The sequence below is a fragment of the Ascaphus truei genome, chromosome 8, assembly GCF_040206685.1.
Source record: "Ascaphus truei isolate aAscTru1 chromosome 8, aAscTru1.hap1, whole genome shotgun sequence".
In the NCBI taxonomy this organism is placed as follows: Eukaryota; Metazoa; Chordata; class Amphibia; order Anura; family Ascaphidae; genus Ascaphus; species Ascaphus truei.
The window spans coordinates 11,888,422-11,909,333 of NC_134490.1; the positions used below are offsets into that span (position 1 = coordinate 11,888,422).

The 20,912-nt window shown below is 39.7% G+C and overlaps 1 protein-coding gene across 2 annotated transcripts in view; it reads left to right on the forward strand.

Moving 5' to 3' along the window:
* The window catches only part of WAPL (WAPL cohesin release factor), a 64,391-nt gene that overhangs the window by 37,024 nt on the left and 6,455 nt on the right, over positions 1-20,912 (forward strand). For both annotated transcript variants that reach the window (XM_075610564.1, XM_075610563.1), the window contains 14 exons: positions 5,308-5,403; positions 7,576-7,725; positions 8,811-8,947; positions 9,683-9,794; positions 11,709-11,933; positions 14,917-15,028; positions 15,361-15,458; positions 16,601-16,677; positions 16,993-17,171; positions 17,699-17,814; positions 18,390-18,545; positions 19,391-19,598; positions 20,240-20,328; positions 20,627-20,722. In XM_075610564.1, coding sequence (XP_075466679.1) covers positions 5,308-5,403; positions 7,576-7,725; positions 8,811-8,947; positions 9,683-9,794; positions 11,709-11,933; positions 14,917-15,028; positions 15,361-15,458; positions 16,601-16,677; positions 16,993-17,171; positions 17,699-17,814; positions 18,390-18,545; positions 19,391-19,598; positions 20,240-20,328; positions 20,627-20,722 — 1,851 coding nt within the window. The remainder of the gene's footprint in view (positions 1-5,307; positions 5,404-7,575; positions 7,726-8,810; positions 8,948-9,682; positions 9,795-11,708; positions 11,934-14,916; positions 15,029-15,360; positions 15,459-16,600; positions 16,678-16,992; positions 17,172-17,698; positions 17,815-18,389; positions 18,546-19,390; positions 19,599-20,239; positions 20,329-20,626; positions 20,723-20,912) is intronic.

Sequence of the window (20,912 nt, forward strand, 5' to 3'; positions counted from 1 at the left end):
GGTGCGCGCCCTCACCGCTACTATATGTGCGGCCTAAGGAGGAGTTTGGCTTTTAGAACAACGGGAGTACTTCTCTGGGAGGTGCTATCTTCACAGTTATGGTTGTATTGCACCTTAAAGGAGAGGGATCTTCTGTGCTCTGGAAGGAAAAGGAAGTTGTTCAAAAGAGATTTTAAACTTGAATGCAGTGTTATTCTCTTTCATAGGGATTGAAAAGGTGGTGGAGCATGTTTATATGTTAAGCAAGATGTAAAACCTATGATGAGGAATGTGTATGAAGGGATTGATGAAGATTTTAAGATTTTCTGGATAAAAAAAGGTTTCTAGGGATATTCTATAAATCACCAAATATCCGAGATTTGAGGAAGCCAAACTAATTTTGCAAATGGAGAGAGCAGCAAATTAGGTCATGTTTTAATAATGGGTGATTATTGGATGAATTAATGGGTGGTTATGGGTTTAATTATCAGGATATCAGCAGTACAACTAAAGGAAACCGGTTTCTGGGTGTGCTAAAAGACAATTGCTGACCCAAATTACTGAGGAAACAAGCGGGAGAGTGGCATTACTGTACTTTGTAATATCAAACAATGTCTATGTAATGACATACCGTATTTCTTCGATTCTAAGACGCACTTTTTCCCCTATTTTCACATGGCTGATATAGGTCTGCGTTTTAGAATCAATGTATTTAAAAAAAAATCAGCTAGGGGGCGCTGCTGCAGATGCCGGCTGGGATATTCACAGTGTGCATGAACAGCACGTGGCTGCGATCACTCCCTTCCCCTTCCCTTCCCATGAGGTGCAGAGAGATCGGAGATGTCTGTCAGGGCACATCAACATTGCCCAGAAGCCCCCCCCCACAGTTCCTGAATCCCCGTGTGAAATGCAGGAGGTGCAGAGGTAGCTGTGTCTCTCCGGATGTGTTTGTGTCTCTCTCTGTCTCTCTCTGTCTCTCTCTGTCTCTCTCTGTCTCTCTCTGTCTGTCTCTCTCTCTGTCTCTCTCTCTGTCTCTCTCTCTGTCTCTCTCTCTGTCTCTCTCTCTCTCTCTCTCGCTCTGTGTGTCTCTCTCTCTCTCGCTCTGTGTGTGTCTCTCTCTCTCTCTGTGTGTGACTCTCTCTCTCTCTCTGTGTGTGACTCTCTCTCTCTCTCTGTGTGTCTGTCTCTGTCTCTCTCTCTCTCTCTCTCTCTCTCTCTCTGTGTCTGTCTCTCTCTCTCTCTCTCTCTCTCTCTCTCTCTCTCTCTCTCTCTCTCTCTCTCTCTCTCTGTGTCTCTCTGTGTCTCTCTCTCTCTCTCTCTCTCTCTCTCTCTCTCTCTCTCTCTCTCTCTGTGTCTCTCTCTCTCTGACAGCAAAAGGGTTAAGAAAAATCCCCCCCACACTGCCACTGCCCCTGCCATATCTGTCTCTCTCTGGTCTGTGTGTGCCCCCATCCCTTCATTCCCCCCCCCCTTCCCTGCTTCCCTCCCATTCTCTTCCCCCCTCCCATTCTCTCCCCCTTTCCCTCCATTTTCTGTCGCTCCCCATTCTGTCTGCCTCTCTCTCCCCATTGGTTATTGAAGTGTCATGTGACCATGCTAGTTAAAATATACAAAAAAAAATTCTGCACATTGAATATAGTGGGATTTTTTTCCCCAATTTTTTTTTTATTAAATCAAGGGTGCGTCTTACAATTGAGGAAATAGGGTATATTAGTAGACATTTGTGAAACAGTGATCATAACATGGTCTTATTTAACGTAAATTATCAAAACACAAATATGGGATCAACAGACTTTACATTTTAGGAAGGGAGATCTAAGTAAACAAAGTAAGAATCTACATGGAATTAATTGGAATTAAGTTCTTGCAGGAAAATATATGGAAGAAAAATGGGTACTTTAAAACATTTTTAGATAAGCAGTTGATAAGAGATTACCTTTATGTTGTTAAATTATAAAAGAAACAAATTAACCAATGTGGCTAAATAAACAAGTAGGGAGAGAAATGGAAAGAATAGGCAGGCATCATATCGGAATTCTAAGGAACGTAACAACGTTTCAAAAGGGCAATCAGATTAGCAAAAATGTTAAATGAAAAAAGGATTGCAATAGAAAGCAAGATCAACCCTATAAAGTACAATAATAACAAAAAGCTAGAAAAGAAAATGTAGAACGCGTTCAATGTGAGATGGATTGGCAAATTATTGGAGATACGGAAGAGATATTAAACAATTTATTTGCTTTGCTATTTACTAAGGAGGAGTTGGTTGCAAATATATTGCATCAGGAGGAAACCGCAACCTCAATATTAACTAACATTTCATTAACAGAGGAAGAAGTACAAAGGTGGCTTGATAAAATTAAAGTAAATAAAGCACCTGGCCTCGATGGCATGCTCCCAAGGGTTCTTAAGTAGCGAAGTTCAGTAATAGCCAAACCGTTATATTTAATATTCAAGGACTCCATTTCCACAAGCTCAGTACCACAAGACTGTCAAAAAGCAGACGTGGTGCCTATTTTTTTAAAAAGTGAGCTGGATCACAACCGGGGAATTGGACCTGGAAGCCTGACATCAATAGTAGAAATAGCCAGTTGAAGGTTTATGAACCCTTTGAGTACCCTAGGATGTAGTTACTATGTTAATGGGTTTTGGCATCCAGGTGCCTCATGACGAAGAAACTCTGTTCCCAAAAAAACTAATTTTTAAGGGAAATTGCATTGAACGCCATCTGAACTGATGGTGGACGGAATGTGATGGCAGAGCGGTTACGTGATTGCCGGATGGACTGTGGCGCACTAACCTTATGGTCCCACTGGCACCCAAAGGGTTAAGGCAGAATATTCAGGGATACCTATTGGATGATAAAATTATTAGTAATAGGCCACATGGATTTATGAGGGATAGGTCGTACAAAACTCAGCGTATAAGCTTCTTTAATGGGTTATGTAGGAATTTAGGCCAGGGCAATGCAGTTGATTTGGGTCTACTTAAATTTTGCAACGGCATTTAAATACAGTTACACACACAAGGTTAGTGTATAAAATAAAGGAAATTGGCTTGGGTAAAATAAAACTTTGCACCTGTCGAAAAATGATTGAAGGATAGATGGCAAAGAGTTGTCCATAAATTGAACCTTTTAATGTTAGGCTAAAGTTGGAACTAGTTTAATAATGACCTTGAGATTGGCGTAGAGCGCTCAGTCTCCATCTTTGACACAAAATTAAGATAAGTAGCAAAATCCGAGCAGGAAGTAATTTCTCTAGACATGGACAAACTTGAAACTTGGGCAAGTAAATGGCAGTTTCATACAGAGAAATTGAAGGTGTGCATTTGAGAAGCAAGAATAATCAGGCTAATTACAAACTAAATGGAACAAAACTAGGTCAATCCTTGTTGGAGAAGGATTTAGGAGTGCTTGTAGACAAGAAGCTTATCGATGGTGCTCAATGTTGGGCAGTAGCTCCGAAAGCAAATAAGATCTCATCTTGCATAAAACGGGGTATGGATGTAAGGGAAGCAAGCGTAATTATGCCACTGTATAAATCCTTAGATTAACCTTCAAATATTATCATTTATAACACACCAACGTATTCCGTAGCGCAGTAAAATAGGGTCAGAGTCTGAAACTGGTAAAATAACAAACATTAACATACATTGTTACAGCAGGTAAAGAGGTCCCTGCTCCAAGGAGCTTACAATCTATAAGGAAGGGAAACATAAGGTACGGGGGGATAAAATATTTTACCAATAACTGAGTAGCTGTAACATCAGCAACTGGCAAACACCCTTTGGCTGCCACTGGGGTTGTCCAAGAGAGTTTGAGGAAGAGTGAATTCAGCAGCACTGTAAAGAGACCCCCCTCACAGGGGAGAGGGACTGACTAACTCCAGGTCTTTTGAAGTTCTCATTTCCTCATGATAACCTTGTTCACGCTAGTTTAGTGGACAGGAGCAGTGATGGCATATTGGGGAGACTGTCTTTGGATGCCCCCTTTGGTGCAATTCTGGTGTTATGTCCAAGCGAGTTTGAGGAAGAAAGTACAGTTTGAGAGAATATGAAGTACAGTTTTGGGCATCACTCCATTCAAAAAAAAGGCTGTGAAACAGGAGAAATTACAAAGACACGAAATGAATAGGGGGTGAAAGGTCTGACTTGTGAGCAAAGGCTAGCTAAAATGAATTTGTTTAGACTAGAAAAGAGGTGACTAAGAGGGATATAACCATTTACAAATATCTTCATGGTCAATATAAGGAACTTTCAAGAAAACTTCATCCCAAGAACTGTAAAAACACCTGGCCATCCCTTTAGGTTGGAGGAAAGGAGTTTCCACCAGCAACAAAGGAAAGGGTTCGTTACAGTAAGGGCAGTTACAATGTGGACTTCATTACCCATGGAGACTGACATATACAATAGAGATCTGTAATAAACAGTTGGATCTCCTTTTAGAAATGAAAGGTATGAAGGCATATACCAAATAAGTAAATATAGGAAGGATGTTGATCTAGGGATAAATCAGATTTTGTTTATTTTTGTTTGCCTTCCTCTGGATCAAATGCTGTAAATAAATATAGGATGAGTATGTAATCTAAATTTAACAGGGCATGTGTCCTTTTTCAACCTCATCTGCTATATAACTATGTAACGATTTTGCTGTCGGAGCGGCTGTACAGCGATGTATTGCATGCCCCTTGGCAGTAAAATAGTTGGACGTCTAAACGTGTGCACACTCACCGTATAATAGTCATTTTAAAACCATATTGCATTGCTAGAAATTAATACTTTTTTTTTTTTTTACACGTTTGTTCACCTGTCTCAAGTTTGTTTTGGGATAACCATCTGTATGAACATATAGAGGATGTCGTTAGTCAGACATGGCTATGCACAAGTTTTATGTGCAAGAAATGCTTGCAGACAAATGCATAAATTACACAATAAGGTGACCCAAACCCAGAAATAACATAACATGAGGCAAGGTATTTGGTTTAAAAATGGTCACCTAACCGCCTCAGTTGTCTGGTTTAAGCAATTCGTATAGATCAGGGAGGGCCATCTCCAGTCCTCAAGGGTCACCAACAGTTCAGATTATCATAATGGAGCCACTTATGATGAAGCAGGGATAGCCTGAAAACCGGACCTATTGGCTGCCCATTGAGGATTGGAGTTGGCCACCCCTGGTATAGATTGTACAGTTTTGATCGGCAATAATCCTGTATCAGTCAACTCGTGTTTGCCGGGTTAAGTAATAGTTTTGTTTTTTTGACCATCAGCTCTTGTATAGATATAAACATAGGTGCATCAATGACTGTGCATGCCATTCTGTCTTTTCAGTCGCCTACAAAAGCTGTATATAATGCAAGACACTGGAACCAACCAGAGTCCGAGGAGCTCCCAGCCGCCCCAGCATCCAAAGCTCAGTCTGCACCAGTAAGTCAACTTTTTTATTTTATCATTTTTATTTATTTACATTTTTTTATTTTAATATCCTGCAAATGAAGTCTGCACTGTTTTAATAGGACAGCGAGCAGAATCCATGCATGGCCTAACTGAAAGGGGCATTGTATAAAAAAAGACACAAATAGAAAATTATTTACTTGTATAGGAAAAGGAAAGTGCCAGATAATGAGGAATTTCATTATTTATAAAAAACCTGTTAAGCAAAGAACAGTATTGTGTTGTTTTTTGGGGTGTAAAACAACACATTATTTGGGTCCATTCTGTGTGATGATGATGATGATGATGATGATGATGATGATGATGATGATGATGATGATTCCCACTTTTTTTTTACTTTGGTTAATCAGACATGTTAACTAAGTGGCATGCAAAATTTCCATACCTGTGCACATTAATCTCTGTCCTGTTAGCAGTAGAACTGACACAGCATCTATTTTTTCAGGCTCCTTTTGTTTCTCCTCTTTTCAAGCTCTAAAAGTTTCCAGATCTCAAATCACTTGGCAGCGTTTGCATTACAACTATTCTGAGCATGTTACTAGACTTCACTGCTTGACCAATGTTACATTTTTTTGTAGTATTCCATTCTATAAAAACTAATTAGTTGGCAGAGACTCTTTTTTTTATTTTATTTACCGGTTTAAAAGGGAAAGGCCAAAAAGAATAAAGTATTTTATTGGCACATTTCAATCCTTTCCATCTTGAGATGAAACAGTTGAAATAAAAAGTTAAATCTGTAGAAGTATTGAGAGGGATGAACTCTGTATGCACGACTTACTACTCATCCAAAGCAATTACTGCAATTGCCAAGTACTGTACAATATGCCAAGACAAGGACACACCAGTTGTGTTGGAATTAAAATCTCATTTAACTGAAAAAATCAACGTTTCGGTGTTCTGCCACACCATCAGGACATACGTCACCAACCCGACTGGTGTGCCATTGTCTTTTGCCATACTATGAAGTAAAAGGTTACAACACCCAAAATCCAGTTTAAGAACAACGGCTACTTGCATGCTAACCTGGTCAAGCTACTTTTTGTGCTACCTATCCTTCAGTTACCCAGACATGGAGAAAAAAGCGGAGCAGATCATTAGTTAAAAAGTGACTTTATTGGTTGGGTGACAACATTGGAAGGTGGCAGGTAGGTACAATGACACGTTTCGCTCTGCTATAGCGCTTTGTCAGAGTGTCTTGTCACTTGTCAAATGGGCAGTATTTAAAGGTTTCCCCCCAAACCGGAAGTGACGAGATGCACGTGGCACGGCGTCTACAGCAAAACCGGACCGCCGGTCGACATTCTATCCAGCACTTACAGCAGCTCCCTCTTGATGGAGTCAATCAGATGTGTCAAAATAAAAACGGCATTGATCATAAGGTATTTGGAGGGGGATTGCCTATAATGGATCATAATAAAAACAAAAGCAAACAAACCCCTGCTAATGGAATCAAGATCTAAGTATATACAAATTGAGATTTCTGACCAAAATACCAAGACTATACTAACTGATAACTGATAAAGTATATAGATATATATATATATAATATTAAATCATAGATCACAGGATACGATCTCGGTTATAGTTCCCTCTATATTATAAATAAACAATGATCACAAGAATTCATATCCCAAAAAGATTATTGATAGAGAACCATCTATATGTACATATAGTACTATCACATATAATAGCTGGTTATTGATAATATGGTAATACTAAGACATCCATTTAAGATAATGTGTGTGTGTGTGTGTGTGTGTGTGTATATATATATATATATATATATATATATATATATATATATACCAAAATTGGTATCCTGGTCAACCTCAATCAGAATATATAACTGAATATCCCTCTGTGATAAATACTGATAGTTAAGGAATATTGTCCTTAAGGTTGCTCATTTGATAAGATTGACATAATCTATATATTTTTGTAATTACTTTGATGCACTGATTCCTGGGATTTGTTTCTCTACTGTTTTATCCTACAATTAGAAAGAAAAGAAGATGGTCATTTCTTCATGGCAGCAATGTTTGTGTATATTGCATTATCTGCAAAGCATAAGTAAGATTTGTGCGGTTTAAGAAAAGTATGTTGTCGGCTCGTTATTAACCTTTTTTTGTGTTTTATTTTTCCCAGACAAAGCCATCAGAGGCGCCATGTCCAAAGGATGACGGTGTGTTCAAAGCACCAGCTCCTCCACCAAAAGTGATTAAAACTGTGACCATTCCCACACAACCCTATCAGGACATAGTAACTGCACTGAAATGCAGGAAGGAGCACAAAGAAGTGAGTCCATTCCCCCACCTCTCAAACACACATTTATTGGGGTCATTAAATTATTTCACTCGTTACAAGCCCCTTTATTGAGAACTATGCCTTTCTTTTGGGTATACTAAAGATGTCTGCTTCCGTGTTTTAATTTTATTATAAATACCAGCATCCACATTTGCAAGTCGTCGACTTTGCATAGATGTTTTGTATTAGTTAATACAGACGAGGGAAGAAATGGGTGTCGGGTGTTTGAAGTTGCCATAATCGGGCCCTTGGGACTCCATGTTTACAATATTCAAAGTATACACATTAATGTGAGTTTTGGAACGACTGAAAACATTGAAACATTGAAATACGATGCCCCACAGAGGTGATTCTGTATCATTGTTACATACGCCTATAATATATATTATCTCTAACTGTGCATGCAATGTCTTGTATATAATGTATACCCTGTTTACTTATGTAACTATGTATTGTAACCATGTATTATTTGTCATCTTAACTCTATGCCCAGGACATACTTGAAAAAGAGAGGTAACTCTCAATGTAGTACTTCCTGGTAAAACATTTTATAAATAAATAATTATCTTAAATATACAGTGCTTAAACTGCAACTGTCAAGATTCTGGTTGTGAACATACAAATTGGCCTTTTCCATCATATCTCTTCAGAATGTTTGTGTGAGTTCTGCAGGGAGGATTCTATCATTTGGCAACTTTTTGAAGTTATCTGTTACATTTCATGTTACCCGTAATCACCGCTTTTATGACCTGCAGCTTTTGAAACATTTAGGTCTAAGACTCCTTTCCAGTTCTAACCTCATAAAAGTATTTTGTCCTCATCTTTCTGCATTTGATTTTTCGGCAGGAGAAGGTGCTTATTCGCCAACTTCTCTCCATTTTTTTTGACACATGTAATAGATATATAGATTATGTACATAAGCAGCAAGTAGTTAACTGAAGTTTGTTTTGCCATTTTCTTCCTCTAGAAAGGTCATATTCTGTTGATTTATGTCTTAATCTGTAGAATCCGAATCATTAAACACACTCTGCCTAGTTATGTTCTGTAGATAAGAAATCTATTTTCTTTTCTCACAGCTGTACACTGTAGTTCAACATGTGAAGCACTTCAATGATGTTGTAGAGTTTGGAGAGAATCAGGAATTCAGTGATGATATTGAGTACTTGCTGAGTGGACTGAAGAGCAGCCAGCCCATAAACACGCGTTGCCTTAGGTGAGCCTGCATGTGGGTTCCCTATCATAAAGTGACAGTTTGTGTGCAGGGGAGGACATCTGCAAACACATTCTTATTATACAGCACTATAATTACATTACACACCTTCAGAACTGCATTTCAAAAATCCTACTTTATAACTTTGACAGGCATCACTGGACTGTTTTTTATTTTATTTTATTACTGTCATTTAACCCATGGAACTAATGAGTGATTCCCGTCCCTGTGGTTTCTCTATAGTTATATACAGTGGTTGACAAATCACCAAAAAATCTACTCGCCACACAAAAAAATCTACTCGCCACCTAGTACCAAACGTGTGCTGCTTGGGCCAATATTTACTCGCCCGGGGATTAAATCCACTCGCCCGGGGCGAGCAAATGTATAGGTTTGTCGAACACTGGTTATATAGAAAGATTGTTATAATCGGCAGACAGACCACTTAGCCCATAGTCTATCCCTTTTCCTTCTTTCTGTAAAACCTCTGGCCCTAGTGTTTGGGCAAATGAATATTCAATATGGTCAGTGGTGATCTAATAGAGAAGTTGTTCATGTATAGTTAGCATTTTTAAGACTTCTGTTGCTTTGCATAAGAAACTCGTAATTGAAAATGCAATCCTAGATTTTTAATAATTGGTCCTAAATGAGTGATTGTCCATTAAATTCTGGCATACTGGAGGGGCTTTGACTGCACTTGCATTTATTGTGTTAATGTTTGTTTTTTACTTTCCATAGTGTAATCAGCCTGGCGACAAAGTGCGCCATGCCAAGTTTCCGAATGCACCTGAGAGCACACGGAATGGTAGCCATGGTCTTTAAAACACTGGATGATAGTCAGCAACACCAGGTACTTCAAATATGCTCATTTTAGAATTCCGGTGGTTCTCTGAACGTGGCACTTGCATAATTGCTGTGTATTTAAATAACATAACCTGTAAGGTGGATCAGGAAAACAACGTGCACTGATTCAAGTATCAAAGAGAAATGTTCACTGTCCCCAAGGAACAAATCCACTCAGTGGATGCTTTAGCGGTTTCTGTGCAACCGATGCTGCCACTAATTTCTGCAGCTATGGGCAATTTCTATATTTTTCTGATCACTGATTTCCATACATTAGAGAGAATTCCTAGTGGTGCAAATAAAGTAAATGAGCCAGTAGGTGTGTTTAGGTTTCATTAGGTGCATGTCCATTTATAACCGGAGTGAAATGACAACAGTAGTTTAAAGCGGCAAAATACTACATTTCTCTCCCCCCCTCTTCCCCCCCCCCCCCCCCCCACTTCTTTCTTCTTCCCTTTTACCTAATCTGACAATCGTTTGGTATGCCTGTTGGAAATCTGTCAAAATCCTGATTGTTGATTGAATAATATAATGGCCACATTATAACTTTGTGCTGCCGCTGATATATGCCATTATATTACTAGGTGTAACACATTGTTACAGCTTCCAGAGCAAACTGTCTTGGAATATAGCAACAGACCTAAAGTTAAAAAAAAAAAAAAAAAAAAGCATAGTTGTATCTAATACTACAGAACTGATTTAGTTAAAAGAGCATTTATCATGTTTTGATGCTTTAAATAGGTGAAAATAAGGTTGTTTTTTTTGGTTTTTTTAAATCAAACTTTTTAGTAGTTACAAAAGTTGTACCAGCAAAAGTTTCCCACAATTTGGCAGATTTCTTAGAGGTTACTTATTTCAGGGCATCTCTTCCCATGAGCTCTCATTCATCCCCTCCTTGCTCACACGAACCACACTCATGCTCACCCACCATTCTAACACACTGCCCATTAACCCCTCCATCTTACACATCATACCCTTTTGGTCAACACACTCCACATTTACCCCCCCAACACCCCAATCTCACACAGCAGATTGAGAGAAAAGGTCAACACACACCCAACTCGCCTTCACCCACACATGCAGACTATTCACTCCCCCTCCACCCACACACACAATAGCCACCTCCTTTTCATACACACCACTTTAATTCCTTCTCTTACTCGCACCACACACCTGCCGTATCCCAACTTAAAGCCCTCCCCTGTATAAACCACTCACCACCTTCCCCCTCCCTACCTTGCACACCTTCCCGGCCTTGCGTCCTCCGCCCCCCACGCTCCCAAAACCTCTCCCTCAATTATCAGATGCTCAGCGGGCGCATTGCGCGCTGTCTAAGTAGGAAGGCTGTGATCTTCCTCTTCTCTGTGCCGGTCTGCGAAAGAGGCAGATCGCAACCTCCGTGTGTACAGACGCTGAGCAGTCGGCAGTATGTATCCTCCGGAACCCGCAGCATCCTTGGCAGAGGGTCACGGCACAACAGAGACATGTAGCCCCCTCTGAGTATCTTTTTGACACATTCTTGGTGGTTTAAGCAATTGTTTATTTAAATGGCAAATAATGTATTTTATTACCTACACAAACATCTTAATAGAACATATGTGCCATCTCTTTACGCATGTCTGGGCTACTTGATTTATGCCAGTGTTTTTCAGCAATTGAAATGAAATGTATATCCTGTCCATGTGTGGGTAAGTTGGGCAGTATCTGCCCTTTTACACCAGGTCAGTTCACAATCAGATTTGGTCCCAAAAAAAAAGAAATCTGCAGGAAAATTTGCTATTTTGATTTAACTTGGCTTTTTCAACTACTTCCCCATACTCCACTATTTTCTTTCAAATTAATGTTTTTTAAAGCAATGATTCCTGCATCGAACGCACTTATATCCTAAACGGCTCATGTGGTTTACGCTTTCTTTAATTAGAATCTAGCTCTGTGTACGGCGGCGATGATGTATATATTGAGCAGAGATCGCTTGAACATGGATCTTGACAGAGCTAGTTTGGATCTCATGATCCGGCTTTTGGAAATGGAGCAAGATCCCACTGCCAGACATATGAATGAGAAGGAAATGAACAAGATCAAAGAGAAGATCCGGAAGCTGTGTGAGACCGTGCACAACAAACATCTAGATTTGGAAAACATCACGGTGAGTCCTTTCTGCTCATTGTAAAGCAAAAGTCAGCAGAATGTCATCCTTTCACAAGCCCGGAGAGGGAACACACTGTATGTTTACTGGGAACATCACTGAATACTATTGATCTTCATACATCTCACCTCAATTGCTTTCATAGATAAAATAAAAGGCGTACATGCTGATACAGTAATTGCATTGTAACACACTGGCAGGAGTGGGTTTAAAAGAGTGGACTTTAATGCAAGTTGAAGCACCATGTGGGAAAACTCCATGAAATGAAGGAGAGCAAAGGGGGCTATTTTTAATTGGATTGTTTTGCATTAGAAGATGGCGTATTTAATTCAGTAATTCTGGTTTGCAAGTACATCACATTGACCGTATTGGCAGTGAAAATGCACCATCCATCTGCAGAGCATCTGAGGGGCCTCTTCCACATTGCAGTGACAGAAGTAGGCATCTGAATTTGGTTGTTTCGATGCTTGCGTTGGTTAATATGCTTGTAGTTTAAAGCTTGTATACAATTTTAAGACAAATGTACACATTTTTGCATTTTGATCTTGATAGGTCACTTTATTCTTTTTATAATTTTTTTCTCTGGAGAAATTAGACTATCTCAGCTATGATTGCGCCAATTTGTATATTATTGACGGCATTGCTTCCTTAGTTAGGCATGATCTCTCAAATAGCAAAAGCACTGCCCATTCTATATTCTGTAATGCTGTGCTTTCCTGGTTTTAAAAGCCTAATTTGAATACCTTGAGTTATGGGACATTTGAAGGAAAACTTGTGTCCTTACGGAACAGCCTTACAAAGGTTAGGTGTTACATGGCCGTTTCACACTACTATAACTCCAATATATGTTGCCAAGTTAAGTAAGCATTGGTTTTGGGGGGGGGGGGGGGGGTAGGAGAGAGTGGGATGTTAACAGTGTTTAAGTGGCTCAGTTGTTGTTCACTTTAAATATACCGGTGTATGCATTCTTATTTGTTTTCATTCTTTGTCTAAAAAGAATAAAATCAAACTTTGCACTTTGCTCTAGACAGAGACACCCAAGAAGCAGAAGCACATTTGCATGTGGCTGCCCTCTGCCTGGTGCAGCCATTTCCTTCCTTATTTTGAGCTTTGTTTGCTAGCAGGAAGTACGAGAGACAAAAACCCAGTCAGTAGTAATAGGAAACTCCGCGAAGATCTGTGTAAACGTCGCCATTTACACAGCTATTAGAAGGGCTGTGCGTTTACAGGCATTCTAAAATATGTTTTAGGTGTTTATTTTAAAGAAACGAGCAAGGTGTCCTATGTGATAAACATGCAACGCTTGGCTTATTCATCCTTGCTCCCCCTGGTGGATGTTCTTTTTAGATCACAATGTTTGTACAGTAAAATCATGTGACAGCAAGGTCACAATTGCCTTGTATAACCGTAATGTACTGTGAAGTAGGCCACATCAGGCCTGCATGAAGCAGCGTCTGAAATCAGACTGGCACGCAATAAAATAGTGTAACAATTGGGTTATCAGTGGAGATTAGGCTGGCTTGTTCTTAATGATTCCAAATGCTGCACACATGAATTGGTAGAGAATTCTGCAGTGTTCAACAAGCAGCGCTTTGCCTCTTTTTACCCATACGGCACTTGAGCAGGTAATCTCCTTTATTTGACATGCAGCATTCTGGCCAACTATAAAAATAACCACATAATAGAGTGGTTCTCAACCAGGGTGCCACGTTCCTTTACCAAGGCTGCCGCAGCCCCTCGGAGAAAAACTTTGCTGCATAGCGGGCACATGCGTGGCGTCTGTGATACACCTCTCCCCTCTCAGCCGAGCATAGTGGAGGTGGATTGCAGCGTTCACATATCCAGACCGTGTGGGAGTCACCAGCGGCGCAGCTGGCATGTTTTAGACGTGTTGGATAGTGGTGCGGTTGTGCGTCAAGGGGTGAGTGAGCTGATAAGCGTGGACTTCCAGGGATTGTAAAAATCCTCCACGCTCAAAAAGAGATTCAGAACCACTGATATTTTATCATAAGTCTAACCTACTTTCCTCCAGTTTAGAAATCTCTTCACATATTAAAAGAATGAGCCATGTGTTACAAGCTTAGTGTGGCTGTTAAAAATGCAGACTGCACCATCATCCCTTTTTTAGTCTGTTTGATGGTAATATATTCTAGGTCAGATTGGAGTCCTCTTAAAGCGGCTGAAACGTCTTAATCATTTTTGTTCACTCTTATCCATTGCTAAACCGGAGATCAAAAAGCAATGGTGGGATATAAGATGAGGCTTGAATTACGTATGTCTTTTCACAAGTATGTAATGTGCTTGCATCCAGTATAAAAAAGGATGTTGGTAGCTTCAAGATGGTTTTCCTGACGCATATGTATTTCATGCCTGTACTGATGTAGCAGTCTTCATTGTTCCTCTGGCGGGATATGTTGTAATGTTCTTTGCCATCACTACCAATGAAGCCTATAAAAGTATGGTATTTTGTATTCTGCACTGTACAGTATGTTGTGTTCTGGGGAACTGTATGTATGTATCTGTATTTATATACCGCTATTAATGTACATGGCGCTTCACCGCAGTAATACACGTGACACAATCATATAAATAACTAATAGTACAAATAACACGTAATGGGGAGAAGCGCTTCAGACATACACTTAACATTAGGAAAAGGAGTCCCTGCCCCGAAGAGCTTACAATCTAATTGAATAGTCTGAGTTAATTAGTGGCTGAACAACCCTGACTTTGAAGTGGGTGAACTTGGTTTGAATCCCTATACCTCGGACACGTCACTTGACCCAAGGTACCTCGGGCACCAATATTAAAATCTAAGTACCGATTCCTTGTTCTGGCTAGTTTCTATGTACAGAAGGCAAATCATTATCCATGCTATATAAGAAAAAACATTGTTAAATATCCAGATGGACATTAAGAAATTGTTTATTGATCGTATGAGGGGTATGGCTTTGATTTTCTATGTTTCTTATCCAAACCCTAGTCTGGACATTTAGCAATGGAGACTTTACTATCCCTCACATCTAAGCGAGCGGGAGACTGGTTCAAAGAGGAATTGAGACTACTGGGTGGACTGGATCATATTGTAGACAAAGGTATGGTTTACTGCGATCTCGTTTATTTGTGCTACAACATTTGCCTACAGTGGTTAAACGACAGGCTCTGTTTGCTAGATGTTTTATTTAATTATTAACTGTAAGCTGCCATCCAGCTTTTACTTGACTGTAATTTGATATTCACAGTACAGTAACGTTCACTTTGTGGAAGATATTGGTTATAGAATGTGTTAAATATTTACTATTAAGCTGGTATTGATGTACTTATGTACTTAGCTTGGCACTTAACACCTGAGAACTGCTAAAATTGTTTTTTTTTTTAAACTTTATTGGTCTTGTGTTTTTTTAATGTACTCTTTGCCTATTAATAGTTAAAGAATGTGCGAATCACCTTGAGAGTGATGAAAACGAAGAGAAATTAGTTGCATATTTATGGGGAGCAGAAAGATGTTTACGGGTCCTGGAGAGTGTAAGTATCTACCGTATATATCCGGTCAGCTAACTATGTGAACTGAAAGTCTCTTGAGTATTTGCCATACACATGATAGGGCGTTGAACATGAGCTGACAGGGTAAATTAATATTTAAAGAGCTGGTGTTCCATGCGTTGCCAACATCTTGAAGTGTCAGACTTGCATCTACTTAATATTAAAGGTGTTTATGACCGTTCTCTATCTCAGGGGTGTGCACACTTTTTTCCCCGTGCACACCCCTGCCTGCTCTCCTCGGCGCCCCCTCCCCCCCTGCTCGACCCTGGCGTCAAATGTCACGCGGGGTCATGTGACGTCACATTGCCATGGTAACCTTGAGGTGTAATTTGGCGCCGGGTTACCTTGCCGATGCGTCGCAGATAGGGAAGGTAAGAGTGTTTTATAGAGGCCTCGCGTGGTCCCCCAGCATTTAATTTAAATGCCTGGGGGGAGAGCGCGGGATCTCTATAACTGCCGTCCCACCCAAAAAATCTAGCGCCCCTTGGTTTGCGCAACCCTGCCCTATCTTACCAGCATTGTTTTTTGTTTTTTTTTAATCTTCTATAGAGTGAATTAAAATATCAGCGTTTGCTTTGCTAATTCACTGCTCATGTTCAATTGCGTATATAACTTAAACACAATAGTAAAAAAAACAAGCATCTAATAGACATTAAAAGGGAGAAATGATGCTACCTGTAAGTAGCAAGGCAAAATGTAACTGAACAATATGTTCTTCTAACGACTTAAATATATGTAAACTGCTAGCAGTCTCTCATTAATACAACCAGGACTGTAAGGTTTAAAGGGGAGTTATTAATATAATCCAAAAGGTTACATTTTGTCCCAGCACAGTAAATGTTACACAGACATTTCTACACTTTCCAGCTGGTACACAAAAATCCAAATACATTTCACCTCCAGGATTTTACTTTAAATACAAAAGCTGAACGATGATGTTTTCCATGTGCTTCATTAAATGTGAAAGTAATCCCACCACACACACCCTTGGAAAGCTTTGCGACATTAAACAATAGCCATGTATGTCTTGGGGACAGGTATAAAATGCTTGTAAATAAAGAGGGAACCACTAATTTTTAATTTGATTAATGCAAATCTTGTTCACATGTTTTATTTCCTTTCAGGTAACTGTGCACAACCCAGAAAACCAGAGTTACTTAATTGCATACAAAGATTCGCAACTCATAGTCTCTTCTGCAAAGTAAGTTAATTTTAACCTTCTTGGATTGGTTTAAAGATGGGTTAATCCAGGTTATTACCAAAACCGAGACAACTTTTTTATATTTCTCACTTTTGTATTAGGAAAGCAGTAAATCCCTTTCTGAAGTCTGTCTTTATTTCAGGAGCGCATCTGAAATTAGTTTGATACTTTATCCTTACAGGTCTCTTCTGGGAATAGAAAGAAACATGCAGTATACATGACCGTCATTCTGGATTTTGCAAGTCATAATTAGAATACTGCAAGTAATTTGGCAATTTTTCCTGAATGCTTTTTGTCGTTTTCTTCTTCCCGTAGAGCACTGCGGCATTGTGAGGAGTTCATTCAGCGCTATAACCGCGCAGAAGATAGCATCTGCATTCCGTACAATAAACCTCTCGTCCTTCACCATAATGTGACCAATCATGTGGGCAAAGCAGTAGAGAACTGTATGAGGGCAATCATTGGCGTCTTGCTCAATTTAACACACGATAACGGTATGAAGAGAAGTCGCACAGTACATGCAGGATTATGCTTGTTGCTTATCAACGTTTTTGGTTTTGTCATATTTACTGAAATATACACACTGCTTTACTGTACTTCATGTTTTAATACTTTAACACAGCATTTTATTCTAAATAAAGTACGTACCTGTAATAAAATACGCTACTATTATATGATACGGCTTTTGTACCCAAACATATGCACAAAGTATATTAACAGTGTTAATATATGTACTTCTATTTATAGCCATGATATTTCTACTTTTTTTTTTAAATGAAAGATGTGCATAGTAATACATTTTTTTAAATGCGTTCTAACTGCAATGTCAGATGTCATAGTCAAAATGCTCTACAAAAGGATTGCGCTTGGTTTTCCTAAAATGAAACTCTTTTAGAAATGCGTTTCTTCACCAATCACTGAGCTGATTTCATGTGCATCAGAGACAGAATATCTATTTTAATTTAATAATTGATGACACTGCTAATAAAATGTTAAATAATCTTGTGTTTTTTTTTATTAGAATGGGGTAGCACAAAAACTGGTGAACAAGACAATCTGATCGGCACAGCACTGAGCTGTGTTCTGCAGGTCCCACAGTACCTACCTCAAGAACAGAGATTTGATATTCGAGTTCTGGTGAGAGATCTTGTGCTTTGCTCTGTGCTTGACTGTATGTTGTGGAATTTAGACACCACACTCGCTGAACCGATTTGGTGCCAAACAATGTGCATTGGGTCTCTCTGAGCTTATAGCGACAGTTATCTGCAAGACGGTATTGCCATTTGGAGCCATGTCCTCTGTCACAAAAGAGATGAGCATTAAGTAATTCTGTAAACTTCACGTACCAGAGTATGCTACATCGCCTGGATTTTCAGGTGCTGAAGTGGCAGGATGTATCCGCCATTATGGCTTTGAAGGAAATACAGGCACAGTTCTTTGCTAGGCAAGTGTATTTCCAGCCTGTTTGTATGGCTTGGTGCGTTCAATGCATTGTAGACCCATTACGTGTGTGTTTGCTGCGTTTTCATGGATTCCTGTCTCTTCCTGTGTGCGTTAAATACATTTCAATCTGATTACGTGTGCGCGCGCTTCATTTCCAGGGTTTTGGGACTGCACTACTTGGTGTGTTGAATGCATTGGATACTTATGTGTTGGCTGAATTTCTGTAATTTTCTGCCCGTGAAACTGTTTGCATTTCTTGTTTTCTTCAGGGTTTAGGTCTGCTGATTAATCTGGTGGAATACAGTGCTCGTAATCGGCACTGTCTTGTGAATATGCAAACAACAATGTCCTGCGAATCCTTCACTGGAGAAGGCGTGTGTGTAAGGGAAGTTGGGCAACTTGATGCCGTCCATGCAATGGTGCAAGTAAGCAAACGATTTTGACCACCAGGTCTCAAAAACCAACACACAAAATACACTTGTCCACATGATGATGGAAACATTGTGGGTGCTGGGTTGTGCAGAAAGAAATACACGGGCTGTTAAAACACCTCTTCAGAAGCAAAAACATCAATCAGAACGCCCCGCGCCCCATCTTTTGTGAATAGTTGAATAGGCTTTTTTATTTTTTGCTGCAGATTGTTGCAAACTGCACCTTTCCCAAGAGTTAAAGTGCATTGTATGCGTTTTTCTTATCACTTGTATTTGTCCTGTTGGAGGACTTTTTTTCACTTCTGTCACCATTATTTACTGCAATCACCCTAAAAATATTCATCATTCACCTTAGAATATTTATTTACGCTTGTCCTCCTTTCTTTCTTACATTGTAATATGCTAAATTAATTTTTCAAACATAAATCCTGTAAGTACAGTTCCAGTGTCTTTCCTGTGTTTTTGTTTTGCCAAACCTGCTAATGTGTTCAGTGTTCAAGGAGTCAGGCAGTGAGATAAGCTGTTGCTCTAACGTCCTGCATGCACGTCCTGTTGTCATTTGACCCCGCCACTTTGTCATGGCGATGCGTCGCTGACAGCAGGTAAGAGGGCATTAGAGGCCTTGCGTGCTCCCCAGGCATTTAAATTAAATGTTGTGGGGAAGAGCACGTGGCCTCTGTAAGAGACGTGCGCTCCCCAGCATGCACACCCCTGATTTAGGGTAATCATGCATGCGTTGTGCTATAGTAAAATACACCGGTATATTAACACACAATATTTTTTTGTATTGCTTCAACATGTATAGAAAGTAATTCTTAGATCTCTGCTCGTCTCCCCAGCTTTTCTTGGAGCGTGAACGAGCAGCCCTGCACGCTGAAAGTCAGACAGATGAGCTGATTAAAGAAGTTCCTACAGCGCAGCATGACAAGAGTGGAGAATGGAAGGAGACGGGAGGCGAGATCCAGTGGATTTCTGCTGAAAAGAGTCCAAATTCAGAGGAACCAGAAAAGAAGGAAGAGGAGGAGGAAGAACTTGACCTTAATAAAGGTACATCAATGTGCAGCCAAGCATTTTAGGGGTAGATTTAAAGTTTGTTGTACGAAGCCCTGTGCTACAAACTTTATATCTGTTCTCTCTGAGAATACAAATAGGCAAGACAGAATTTACATGCAAGGCAAGGGAAGGAGCTGACACATAGGGCCACAACAGGATGTGTTAAGGTAGCCACACAACAATACATACTTTTCCTTAGAAACATCACTGTGCAAGCATGTTCTGCTTAACCAACCATGGTGCTTGCTCAAGTCAGCACAGATGTCAGCCAACTATGGACGATTAACACAAGCTCTGTTATTAATAGAGACAAAAGAGAGCTGAGCTATTCTTGCCCAGAGCCTGGCACTGTTGTAGACATTCCTACCTCTTACCACCATTGGCCTAGTATTACAGGAATCTTCAGGTGGATATTAGTATGCTCTCTTTCTGCTGTTATCAGTAAATGCTGTACTGTACTGTACTGAACTGAGGTGTCTCTTTAATCAGTCAGAAATGGGAGTGTTATCATTCTGATTGGTGCAGATACTTTGAATGTACAATATCTGTGTTTGTGGAAACTTTTAATTGCAGGATTTGCTACTCCTGTATAAACTGATAATGCGATTGATTGGATTCATCTTGTTAATTTGCAGCCCTTCAGCATGCAGGGAAGCACATGGAAGACACCATCGTCGCCTCTTACACAGCTTTGCTTCTGGGATGTCTCTGTCAGGAGAGTCCGGTCAGTAATAAAGAAATGCAAATCGTCAGACGGCAAAAATAAAGTTCATTAGTAGGAACAAGAATTTTTTTTAATGTTGGACAAAATCCAACCTGCAGCAGTTGTATCCCCTCACCTTACAAAATGTGCACGAATTAAATCATGATTGTGGAAAGCCTTTAATATCCAAATTAATGTACTAATTGAAAATAATTGTATCCTGAATCATCTCCTTTTTTGTTATTAGGTATGGTTATGTATATCTGCTGTAGGTAAGAGGCATTATATTGGTGTGATGAGTAGTAAATGTTTCTTTCAGATTCACGTGACTACGGTGCGGGAACACTTACCTGGCGGCGATTTCTCAATAATGTCCGAAATGCTTAAAAAGTTTCTGGGTTTCATGAATCTTACAGTAAGTAACAAGTATTACAATTCTTGAAAAATGTTGCGGTTAGAGTGTAAGTTCCTGAGACCGCACACTTCGTTACAAAGTGTATCCGTGTGCTAGAATACGAACATGTGCCTGTGTGATTATATAGCATAATATTTACTCTTCCTGTATTGTAAAAAGGTAATAAGGCTCATATCTTAATGGTCTTACA